Here is a 12,856-nt window from a genome sequence, read left to right as displayed (position 1 = left end):
ATCTTTTACCGCATGAAGGTATGGCTCCTTAATATTTGTAGTATTTCAGTTATGAAGATAGATGAAACCCATCCTTCCAATAAAGAGTGAATGATTCAGCCCTGGGCGGTGTGGCTCAGGTGGTTGGAACTCTGTCCCATGCACCAAAAGGTTGCTGGATCGATTCCTGGTCAAGGTATATGCCCAGGTTGCAGATTTGATCCTTGGTTCGGGTGTGTGCAGGAAGCAACTACTCAATGTTTCTTTCTCTCTCCCTCTCCCTTCCTCTCTCTAAAAAAAAAATCAATACAAACATTAAAATGATTATCTGAAGAGTGAATGATTCAGTTCAACTTTTAATGTTATAGCAGAAATTAGTCTAACTAGATGTTGACATAAGGTGCCATACCCAATGCAGAGAAAAACTTCATTGGTCTTTGATAAAATGACATTCTTCTAAAAACCACATGTTGGGTTTAAAATACAATCACTTTAAGAGAAGCATGTTTAAAACTAAATATAACACACCATCATTGATTTAAAATGGAATTGGCAATCCATTAATCTCAGTGTGCCAACCTGTTTGCCATCAATTTAGCCTCCTCTTCCCTTTCATATATCCTGCCCTATATCATAGGGAGAATCCTGGGGCTAAATTTCCAGAATCTTCTTTCCAGTAGGAGTCTGGATCAGGGTCTGCCATGGCAACTCCCTGGCACAAGATCCAGAAGTCCTAAGAGGAAGGGAAACACTCTTTTCCAGACAGCAGAGGCAAGGTTTCCAGAAGCTTCTGGGTGAGCTCCTGGGCATACTTGAATCTGGGCTGTGGGGAGCCTTCTAGCACCCCTAGAGTGTCAAGACTTCATAGACGGGCACAGCAGGCTCCTTGACTTGTGCTTCCAGCCCTTGCCGGGCTCCAGGTAAGCCTCTGGTCCCCTTCCTCCTTGAAGAACCCAAGGTGAGTTCTGTTTTCCTGTTGAACCCTAACTGAAACACTTTGAAAATATTTTTGTCTTGCAATTGTGTGTATTTTCCTCATAGATGGCCTCTATGCACTGATAGACACCCTTGCCATTTTTTTTAGATAATTTGGAACCTATATTTGCATCACAAAATAGCCATATGTCTGTACTGTTTCCTGGTTGCTGCACACCATTTTTATTTTTTATGAAAGAACTTTGACTTTTATTGCCAACTTGAACCTTAACTGAACCCCCTGTGAAGTAGCTGCTGCAGGTATGGCTGACTTCATTCAGCAAATGGGGAAACACAGAGGAGGTTAAAATTAGCAGCAGAATTCAGGATCTCGCCCTCTTCCCCTTGACTTCTGTGAACCCCTGTTTACTTAACACCATTTCATCAAAACCAAGTGCACATGAACAGTAAGAAAATAACTATGTGTACAGTCCATTAAGCAAAGGAAAATACCATTATATTATCATTAATCTGAAAACCGATGCACATATTTCTCCTGAACTTGAAAGGAGCAGGCAGAAGGTAATGTTCCATTAAGTTACACAGTGAGACTCGGAGAATTAAAAATGGATAAAAATTCTGTTTCTCAGAGCAATGTTAACATGCCCCATTGCATGGATCACAACATGCATGTTAAAGTCAAGACTATATTTCATGAGAAAATGTCATTAGCTGTTGCAAATCAAGGTGTCACAGGAATTTGATTGTAAGGGTCACCCCTTGCTCACTAAAACCACCCAGGAAATGTTCAACCATGTTCTACATGAGAAATTTTTCTGAAATTGACAGAATCATGTTTGCAAAAATCCAAAGTGTGGCAATTAATTCTAAATTTCCTCCCCCTCATGAGTTGGTTTTGACATCTGGAGGGTGTTTTTAAGGTAATGCTGATCTATGTTTATATAACTGAAGTGGTCTGGTGGAATTTCCCGCACCATTCATCAATGCGGATGAGATCATAATGATCAGGTATAATTTATCATAAATAATTATTAATGGGCTTGTAATTATTTAGACACTGGTTTCCATCCCAGATTAATATAGCACGTTAATGAACTAGTAAAGTTTGCTCTTTTGCACCTGCAAAAATTCATTGTATTTTCCTTTGGGCTTTTATTTTGCCCCCGTGTCGCTAAAAACTGTAAATGCCAGCCTGGACCAGAGTCGAGTGGGGCGGAAGGATTCGTTTTCCATCCTGTAGCAGGATGTTGGAACAGGAAAAGGTTCTGGGCTAAGAGAATTGTGATGCTCACAACAGAAGAAAGTCTACTTGGTTAGCCAATAGAGGGACCATCGTTGGGAGAAAGGAGACACTCAAGCTTGTGATTTCACTTAGATGTCAGCTGACTTGTGCTAATACTATAAGGCACTTAGGCGCAATGTATTATTTGCATAAATTTGAATTGAAAGCTTTTTTTTTTATAATGTTTTAGCATCTTTATCTCAAAATTGCACTGTTATAATACTCATCATCATCAGGTTATGCACTTTTAAGCCTTTTCTAAAGCAAGGATTAAGCTACTACTCATTAAGCACACCACTGTAAGCCCTAAAGCAGTGGTTCTCAACCTTCTGGCCCTTTCAATACAGTTCCTCCTGTTGTGACCCAACCATAAAATTATTTTCGTTGCTACTTCATAACTGTAATGTTGCTACTGTTATGAATCGTCATGTAAATATCTGATATGCAGGATGGTCTTAGGCGACCCCTGTGAAAGGGTTGTTTGACCACCAAGGGGGTCGCGACCCACAGGTTGAGAACCGCTGCCCTAAAGAGTAATTATGTTTCAAAAATATAGCAAGTTGGTTAAGAGCAGGGATCAGCAAACTACAACTCACAGGCCAAATCTGGCCATCTGCTTCTTTTTCTAAGTGAAGTTTTAAGGGTGCACAGCCACACCCATTTGTGGACATATGGTCCATGGCTGCTTCTCCACAACAAGCAGAGTTGAGTAATTGCGACAAAAATCACCTGGTGTGCAAAACCAGAAATATTGGCTCTCCCGCCCTTTGCAGGCAATGCTTGCAGACCCGTGGTTAGGAGCCTGCACTCTGACTGCTGACTTCCTAACTGCTACCTATGCGCTCTGTAACCCTGGGCCTGTGCTTCAGTCACCCCCTCTGCAAAATGGGGTACTAGCACCGACCTTTGTAGGGTTGTTGGAATAAATGAGTCAACATTTGTAAAATGCCAAGGCTAGCGCCTGGCACATAGCTGTGCTAGATGAGGGCTGGTTAAATAAAATAGCTCCCTTTTTGTGCAATAGCAAACAGGAATTCGTGAGACAGCCGGCCAGAGTAAGGTGTGAAGTTTGTGGCTCTGGAATAGGCAAAGGCAGCTTTGTGAGGTTAACTGGGCAAGGTAAACTAATTCCAACGTAGACTGCACCTTGGCCTTTTAGGCCAGTGGTCGGCAAACTCATTAGTCAACGGAGCCAAATATCAACAGTACAACGATGGAAATTTCTTTGGAGAGCCACATTTTTTAAACTTAAACTATATAGGTAGGTACATTGTTATTAACTTAATTAGGGTGCTCCTAAGGCTTAGGAAGAGCCACACTCAAGGGGCCAAAGAGCCACATGTGGCTCGCGAGCCGCAGTTTGCCGACCACGGTTTTAGGCTGAAGTTCCAAGGCTGATCTACCAGGCCTTGTGAAGAGATTCCCAGCCTAAGATCACCACTTCCCCACAGCCTTTAGCTGTCCGCCATTTGCACCAACGGGCCCAGTCTAAAATCACACCATGTACAAAACAATAGAAATTCGGTGTTTTAAAGAATGAAGAGCAATGTTTTACAGTAGGTACTGGCAAACTTTTTGCATAAAGGGTCAGAGAGTTAATTTTTCAGCTTTGTGGACCATAGGATTCTGTCATAACTGCTCAGTTCTGCTGTGTGGCTCAAAGGCAGCCACAGACAAAATGGAAAACAATGGGCGTGACTGTTCCCATAAACCTTTATTCACAAAAACAGCTGTAGTCTGCTGACCCATGTTTTCAGGCATGAAAGAACCGTGTTAGCATACTAGCTCTCCCCAGGGATAAGGACTCTCTCATCTTAGCTGCCATTCTTGCCATAAATAAAAAATGGATAGACTTACAACACGTTATTTTTCTTATTGGCTGAATAGATTAGATTGCTTGGGAAATATTCACTCCCTCTTCTCTCCTCCATGCGAGGAATATACTTCCTGCACCATTGGCTTTGGGCTTGGCCATGTGACTAGCCAATGAGAAGTTAGTGGATATGATGCAAGCAAAGGCTTGAAGTGTGTGCGCATCGTCAGGCTTGTATTCTTGGGCTCCTGGAGAAGACCATGGCCTGGGTAGCCCACTCATCCAAACAGGATGAAGAGACACATAGAACAGACCTAAATCCAATCTACAGCTTAAAGCAATGCCCCACTGAGGTCAGCCTTGCTAAGCTGACCCACAGATGTGGGTGTTAAGGAGCAATAATAAATGACTGTTGCCCTGACCAGTGTGGTTCAGTGGATAGAGCGGCGGCCTGTGGACTGAGGGGTCCCAGGTTTGATTCCAGTCAAGGGCATGTACGTTGGTTGCGGGCACATCCCCTGTGGCGGGTGTGCAGGGGGCAGCTGATCGATGTTTCTCTCTCATCCATGTTTCTAGCTCTCTATCCCTCTCCCTTCCTCTCTGTAAAAAATCAATAAAATATTTTTTTTTAAAAAAAATAAATGATTGTTGTTTGAAGCCACTGAGTTTTGGCATGTTTGTTAGGTAGCATGACTGTAGCAACAGCTGGCTGATCAAGGTTTTCTGCATATAATTCTTCAAGATGGACCCTGGTATGGGTGGATGCTCTGACAAAGGATAGGGTGAAATGTGCCTTTTTATAATTAGAGACAATGAATATAATTGCCTACCATGTGCTTCCACTTATGACCACTTCCCAGTAGTGCCGGCCACTGTCGATGAACACGTTCCCAGCTACGCCGTAGCTCCCTTGGCTGGTGAAGCGCTCGGGCGTGTGACTCTTCTTGGATGATGACTCATCACGTTCTACCGTCAGGTTATCATGAGACACCTTCAGCTTGCGATGGGCAGATTTGGGGTCCAGTTTGAATGGTTGGCCTAGAAACAATTGACAAAAACAAAAAGAGGAAGAGGACTATTTATGTACTAAAAACACAGTCATGACATGTCACAAAGGTATATACCACAGAATTAACCTCAGTGTATGTATTTATTCATATTTCTCCTACTTAATCTCTAAACACATGTCAGCAAAAGGAGGGGAGAAATTAGCTCCATGGTTCAGAGCATGTCTTAGACACAAATATCAGGAGTCAAATAACGTCATTTGACTACTGAAGGCAAGGATATGGGTTAAATGAGGGTCCCCCAGAAAACCAGTTATTGCTCCTGTTCACTGGCTGCTGCCAACCCTCTAACATGGCACCGCACTGACAGGCTCCAATGTGCTGTCTCTTGGGAGGTCTTACGTAAAGAAATACCATGTCACATAACAATATTTCTAGATCAAAAAGATGTAAAAAAAGGGGATAAAACAAAACACATGTGAGGAGAGACACAGAGAGAGAGACGACAGGCTTATGAGACAAGTGTATAAACCAGATCATTCTTTGTTGCGGGGCCGTCCTGTGCATTGTGGGACGTTTCCCATCAGCCCCGGCCTCCAACTACTAGATGCCGGTAGGTAGCATCCACCTCGGTTGTGGCAACCCAAAATGTCTCCAGACATTCCTAAGTGTCCCACCTGGGGAGGGGAGCAGACTCATTCTTGACTGAGAGCCACAGACCTAGGCAGGTATCTGAACAAAGGATTCCTGAAGAAAGAGGTATTCATTTGCTAATCTGTTAGAGCAGTGGTCGGCAAACTGTGGCTCGCGAGCCACATGCGGCTCTTTGGCCCCTTGAGTGTGGCCACGAAGTTTCAGTCGCACTGTACGTGCGCACCCGCACGTGGTATTTCGTGGAAGAGCCACACTCAAGGGGCCGCAGTTTGCCGACCACTGTGTTAGAGAAAACATTATCATCTGCCATTTACTGTGTCAGAGCCCTAACTATGTGTCACACTTATACAGTGGGGCCTTGACTTACGAGTGTCCCGACTAACGAGTTTTTTCAGATACCAGCTGTCTCTCAGCCGATTTTTTACATTGAGTTGACAGGGAAATTTGAGTTAACGAGCTCCTTAACGAGCTCGGTCTTGGAACGAATTAAACTCGTAAGTCAAGGCCCCACTGTATATATCTACATAGAGGCCCCAATTCTCACAAGAAGCCCTCCAGGATTATTTATTTTAAAAATGGAAAGTCTGAAGCACAGAGAAGTTAATGGCCTCACAGTCCTTAAGAGTCTGAGTCAGTTTTAGAACCCAGAGGTATCTGATGCAAAATGCACTAGTCTCCTCAGGCTCTCTACTTGCTCCTGAGGCCGTGGGCGATGCCTGAGACAGAGGAAAAGAAAGGGGGGCAGAGAAGGGAGAGACGACAGCTCTGCCGAGCTCACTGCACTTACTGTTGGTCTTCAGCTTCCCGGGCTCGCTGCTGCGGCTGCCCGCCTGGTTGATGGCCTTGACGATGAAGATGTACTTGGTGCCGCTCTGCAGCCCATGCACAGTGTAGTGGTTCTGCTTGATGTTGGGCACGATCATCCAGCTGTCGGCTGAGTTGCACAGACCTGCAAAGTCAACCAGATGTGGTGCAGTTCTTTGGTGCAAGCACAGGGCAACGTTTGCAGAATTTTAGGTCACTTGACCCTTAAATGGCGGGCTTTGTCACTTCATAGGGAGGTAACAATAGACTTGAGTGCTCAGTGTCTTGCCTCTGGTAGGTCAACCTATATTTATTATTATATATTTTTTGTGTGCTCTAAATGGGAAAACCACTTAAAGCTATTCTATTGCAAATTCTGTTCAGTGTAAGTAGGAGCAGCAAAGAGGGTTCTGTCTGGGCCCTTAAGCACGGATGATGTGCTGTGGGTCACCACTGATTCCTCCTCCCACCCTCACCCCCATTCTTCTTATGATCAGCATTAAATATTTACATCTCATCAATTCTGAGACTCACAGAAGGTGAGGAGAGACCCCACTGCTCTATGGGAAGTTGACTTTATTTCTGTAGGTGTAGTAGATTGCATTTTTATCTCTAATTCATCACCCGGCCCGGGATCCAGGCCTAAGTGACTTGGCAGTTGGTTCCTCTAAAGCACGCATGTCAAACTGGCAGCCCACAATGACTATTTTTGTGGCCCAGCCAATATAACGGTATGCAAGAAATGTTTTAATAAAAATGTCATAACTTAGTTTTTACAATAGCCTGTTATACATAATCCTATATAATGAAAGCATAATATGCAAATCAACTGAATGGCAGAATGGCTGGTCGCTATGACATGCACTGACCACCAGGGGGAAGACAACGCAGGAGCTGCCCCCTCCCCTCCCCCCCCCCCCCGCCCCGGCCCCGGTGGTCAGTGGCGGGAGCCTCTCCTGCCTCCGCTGCAGATGGACGGTAAGGAGCAAGGGGTCCCGGACTGTGAGAGCCCCAGACTGCAAGAGGGATGTCTGCCTGCTGGCTTAGGCCCGGTTCCCGGAGGGATCGGGCCTAAGCTGGCAGGTGGATATCCCCTGAGGGGTCCCGGACTGTGAGAGGGCACAGACCGGTCTGAGGGACTACCCCTCCCCCCCAAATCTCGTGCACTGGGCCTCTAGTTATTAATAACGAACTACAATGTTCGCTAATGACTGATGACTATCATCGTGTTGCATTCACTTCCCTTACGTGCCTTACGCACAGGCGCACCATTTTTCTCCACTAATACCAGCAGCGAATATTTTAGCAGCCAATGGCCATGTCATTAGTCTTGGACTGACTTATTTGGTGTACACAACAGGAAATATTTCACCTTTGGAGAACAAGAAAACTAGGTTTATTTCTGTTATGCTTATTCATTTGTGTAGTTATTCAATGTCTGGTAAGTTAATGTTCAAGAAAAAATTTTTATTAAAATGTTCTATTATTTTATGTTAACAATTACTCATGTATTTCAGCCCTTTGTATTCAGTATGTCTCTATCAAAATAAACCTACATTTCTATGAAAATTGAAGCTTTTGGTTTTTCGTGGCCCACAGAAACTTAAACCTTGTTTATTTGGCCCATGTTAGCCTTTGAGTTTGTCATGCTTGCTCTAAAGCAGTGGTTCTCAACCTTCCTAATGCTGTGACCCTTTAATACAGTTCCTCATGTTGTGGTGACCCCCAGCCATAAAATTATTTTCGTTGCTACTTCATAACTGTAATGTTGCTACTGTTATGAATCGTAATGTAAATATCTGATATGCAGGATGTATTTTCATTGTTACAAATTGAACATAATTAAAGCATAGTGATTAATCACAAAAACAATATGTAATTATATATGTGTTTTCCCATGGTCTTAAGTGACCCCTGTGAAAGGGTCATTCGAGTCTAAAGAGACAGGATATATTTCCTTATCACATGACTTTGGATGGCCACGTGACTTGCTTTAACCAATAGGATGAGGCTGACATGTCACGGTGCCAGTTGTAAGAGCAGGCATTACAAGGCCTTGTCTCTCTGTTGCCCTCTTGTGCCTCTGCCATTGCCATGGGGAGAACATTCCCCAGAGTCGGCTCATCCAGACAGGATGAGGCATGAGGAACAGCTCTATTGCCCAGCCAGTGCAGGAGGGAAGCCGGCAGAGACTGGCCAATCCACGCTCCCTTCTGACAGGGGAGCTAAGACAGTGGTCCCCAGGGTTGTGTGTGATGTAGCATTAGTGTGGCCATAGTTAACTGATTCCACAAGACATGTTCCTATGAGCACCCTGCCACAGCGACACTGACGGGCAGCTCAGGGCACAGTGTGGGACTTAGAAAAGCATCCACAGCCCTAACCGGTGTGGCTCAGTGGACAGAGTGTCCACCTGCAGACTGAAGGGTTCCAGGTTCGATTCCGGTCAAGGGCATGTAACTTGGTTGCGGGCACATCCCCAGCAGGGGGTGTGTAGGAGGCAGCTGATCGATGTTTCTCTCTCATCGATGATTCTAACTCTCTGTCCCTCTCCCTTCCTCTCTGTAAAGAATCAATAAAATATATTTTTTTTAAAAAGGAAAGAAAAGCATCCACAGGGATTCTGACCAGCTGCATCTCTAGAATGCCTGGTTTCCGAGGAGAGAGGGGCTGTGGCGCTGGCCGCATTCTGCAGGATGTGGGTTGGGGAGGAGGCTGAGAATTTACGATGCTTGGAAGAACACGCAGGAAAAAGGAAGCCCATTTGGTTTGGCAGCTGGCTGATGCCGAAAACATCTCTTTCGTATTGGGTCCAACTCTCCTATTTCCCCTGTCTACCCATCAATCTCCACTCTCATAGAACCTTTTCCCAGCTCCCTGGTGACGGGGCTGTCAGGAAGTTTCCTGATTCTGGTTCCTGAGGGACTCTGGACTCACCTCTCCAGCCTTTCCTTTCAGTGGGTTTGCAAGTCAAAGGGTTAGTTCTTTTGATCGTGAGGCAACTGATACCTTACCACACTCTCAAGCAGCAGTCCCTTAATCTTTCTTTGGTCTCACCTCTTTGAGTATCTAATACAACATTTCGGTAGAAATTCACGCAAGCATATCCATACCAGCCCTCAAATATTTACATTGCATTTCAAGGTGTTCACACCCCGTGAAGTCTGTCTTTAAGTCCTACTCAATACTTTCTCCAGCTTTTGAGTTAAACATTGCTCTGGTAGTCTCATAGTTGAGAAGAACATTAAAGTATTTTGCCAATTGTGAAAACTGCCCTCAGGGGATCGGTATCTTGGGTGTACCATATTTTCAGACACACTTTGTAATTGACTTTGCGAATTTTCTGTCACCTCTCTACTGTTCCACTGGGAACATTTTCACCAGGAGGTCTGCCAGATTTGACAAAGCCAGTATGAAGCAAGGAAAGAATATGCGGCTCAGAGAAGAGGGCGTGTGTGTGTGTGTGTGTGTGTGTGTGTGTGTGTGTGTGTGTGTGTGTTCATGTTTGGAGATACAGCAGGGCAGCTAAGGCACCATCCACCCCTTACCCCTACCCCCAATTCCCCAACTCTTAGCTCTCTGTTTTCCCACAAAGTTTCACTTGTGTAAGACCCAGGAAAATGTCCACAAATAGTTTAGTAACATGAGACTTTCCTTACCACATATCACTTTTGCTAATTTCTCACCTTTTCCTCCAACATAGCTGTAATAAACTCAATACTTCTGGATAGTGCCACAGCCAAATAGTAGATTTTTGATCCAAGCAAAGAAGGGTCATTTTGAACTGTGAGCTCTGGGCCCCAAGAAGCCTGTAACTCACTTTAGATACTTAATAATAATATTACAGTAGCAACAAGATAAAGCAACAAGCCTTTCTATTGCCTAGGATTATCCATCCACTCATATTCCTAAACCTTTGTCAACAGCACTCAGGCCCAAATGAAAACAATAACAGCATTCAGTGCAATCAAGGAGAATTCTATCAATGTCACTGCATTTACACTGTTTCTGTTTAATTGCATATGTTACAGTGAAATGACTATTGTGGTCCAAGAAAGCAAATGTAAAAATGTTTCAATAAACTTTACATCACTGTACAACCCAAAGCTGGGTTTCATGTGGTAGGGGACTGCTTTCAGCAACATCATAAAGCAGATGTCTGGAAATGCTGCAAACTGCAACTTGGCCTCCAATCCAAAGTCTTAACCCAACAAAAAAAAAAGATGTAATGTTGCACAAACCTTTTCCAAACAAAAAAGGGACCCTGACTCTCCTCAGTACTTTAAAGAGGTCACTAATTTTTTCCCCTTGAATATGAAGAGAACATCATGTTTATGAAGCAGTAACATTTCATTGGATAGCTTTACACTGGGACAATGTAGTTTCATGAATGCTAACAACTATTACTGTTTAGGTTCACTTTTCTATTATCACGATTGCCAAGGTAATAATCGAGAAGTTGATTAAAAATGCCAAGAAAGCAACACTGACCACTTTCAATTGGGGGCCGGAATGAGTGGGATGTCTTGGAGTGCACCATTATTGCATTGCTAGCGTTGGTCTTGCGCCAGCACCGCTTAACTTCCTGCACATGGTGCCAAGCACCAGACTTCTCTGCCTCGATACCCCACTGTGTCAGGTCTATTGACCAGGTTTTATTCATCGCTTTATGAAACACCCACTAACCATCCTGACCGAAACTTCACTTTTCTCCAAATTCACTGTCAATCATCTTTCAGGGTAACCCAATATTCACCTTTTCCAATTCCACTTGAAGTATTACAACAATGGGACTTGGAAGAGAATTAAACCATCATGAAATGGAATTGAGTTTTTCAACTTGGTACATTTTTTTCTCATTCACAATGAGTCAGAAACATGTCCATAATGCTGCTCATTACAAGATCGTACTGACACTGGGGATTTCATAGCCTTGTATAACACTGTCATCTTGCCATAAAACATTATATATAAAACATTATGCAACATGGACACCCTTCATAGAGGCCACACACTAGCTTCTAACATCCTTTGTCTAACATATTGGACAGAAGTGAACATTCTTTTCCTCTTTCTCTATAAAAATAGTACATGTTTAATAACTTTCATGACTGTTTTCAAAATGACTAAAATAAATTAAAGACAGATAACTTACTTGCCATAAAATATTGAAGAAACAAATCTCTTGACTTTTGCTAATAATAAAAAATAAGCTGCTGGTAAAAGGCACTAATTTCAGATTTTAAATGATGCATTCAAAGTAGTTTTACATAAACATCATGGACAACATTGTAAAAATAAATACATATCTATGTGTTAATAAATTCATTAACACTTGTAATCATGAGTCTGTTATGAAAAGTAAAAAATTAGTAATGTCATTAAGTTTGCATTTGAATGTATGAATTTGATTAGTGGGGATCTTTTTATAAGATTAAAAAGCCCCACAGATATCATATAATTATCCTTCATTAAAGTCAGTTGTGGGGATTAACTAGAATTTATTCTGACAAGTGAAGGATTCATGAACTAGAGACAGTATAAAATTTCCTAGTGGCATAAGGAGCAGATGTTCCACATTACATCTTGCCATTCAATATAAGATCTGCAAAGGATATTCCTCTAAATGATAGGGCAGATGGTCAAACAACATTCAAGGAAGGCCTTTCACATGAAGATCATGTAAAATGCTATCATGTAGATAATCCTGGCAAATTACATTATTGACCTGTATCATACCACAGAAATATCAGCCTTTAAAAATGCAATAATGAATGAATATAGTCTGTATTTTTGTAGGAATAACAACTTTGAATATCTATGTGATACCGTTGTGGCAAATAAAGAGCTAAGGCCTTTCCTTTTGTTATCTTAACCATGTGAGGTTAAGCATTACCTCTTCTTACAGATGAGAAAACATTCAGAGGATGTTAAATCATTTGCCCCAAATTATAGCGCTAGTGAGGCCCAAAGATGGAATTCACATCCAGGTCTCCCTCAGTCACTACAAATATGTACAGTATTAAAGCAGAAGGTAATCTGAAAATGCTTGATTCTCAGTTATCCTTTTACTTAAATTCTTTTTTGTTTTTGCCGTTTGATCCTGTTGTGATCAGGACATCACTGCACTGGTTTAATGTGCATTAAAGAGATGAACAATTCCCGATACCAACAAGCTGATGAGCGCACTCCAGTTAGATGAGCGCCTGCACTGTCACTGTTTTCCACCTGTCCTGGGAGAATGGGCCTCTCTGGCACTGTGGTTAGATAAGGCAGGTCCCTAATCTTCATTAAGCCATTTGCATTTATTTCCTTGTGGTAACTGGTTTCCAGGGATAGAACCCCTTATCTAGAATCACCCAGCGTAAAGCTCTGAGTTCA

The 12,856-nt window shown here is 42.9% G+C and overlaps 1 protein-coding gene across 6 annotated transcripts in view; it reads right to left on the bottom strand.

Moving 5' to 3' along the window:
• MID1 (midline 1) overlaps positions 1-12,856 on the bottom strand; it is a 355,756-nt gene that overhangs the window by 4,712 nt on the left and 338,188 nt on the right. For all 6 annotated transcript variants that reach the window (XM_059680037.1, XM_059680036.1, XM_059680040.1 and 3 more), the window contains 2 exons: positions 6,459-6,620; positions 4,841-5,048 (listed from right to left, as the gene is read on the bottom strand). In XM_059680037.1, coding sequence (XP_059536020.1) covers positions 4,841-5,048; positions 6,459-6,620 — 370 coding nt within the window. The remainder of the gene's footprint in view (positions 1-4,840; positions 5,049-6,458; positions 6,621-12,856) is intronic.

Source organism: Myotis daubentonii, chromosome X (assembly GCF_963259705.1).
Source record: "Myotis daubentonii chromosome X, mMyoDau2.1, whole genome shotgun sequence".
Classification (NCBI taxonomy): Eukaryota; Metazoa; Chordata; class Mammalia; order Chiroptera; family Vespertilionidae; genus Myotis; species Myotis daubentonii.
The sequence above is the reverse complement of the archived record's forward strand: the minus strand, read 5'-3'. Positions and strand labels throughout refer to the sequence as shown.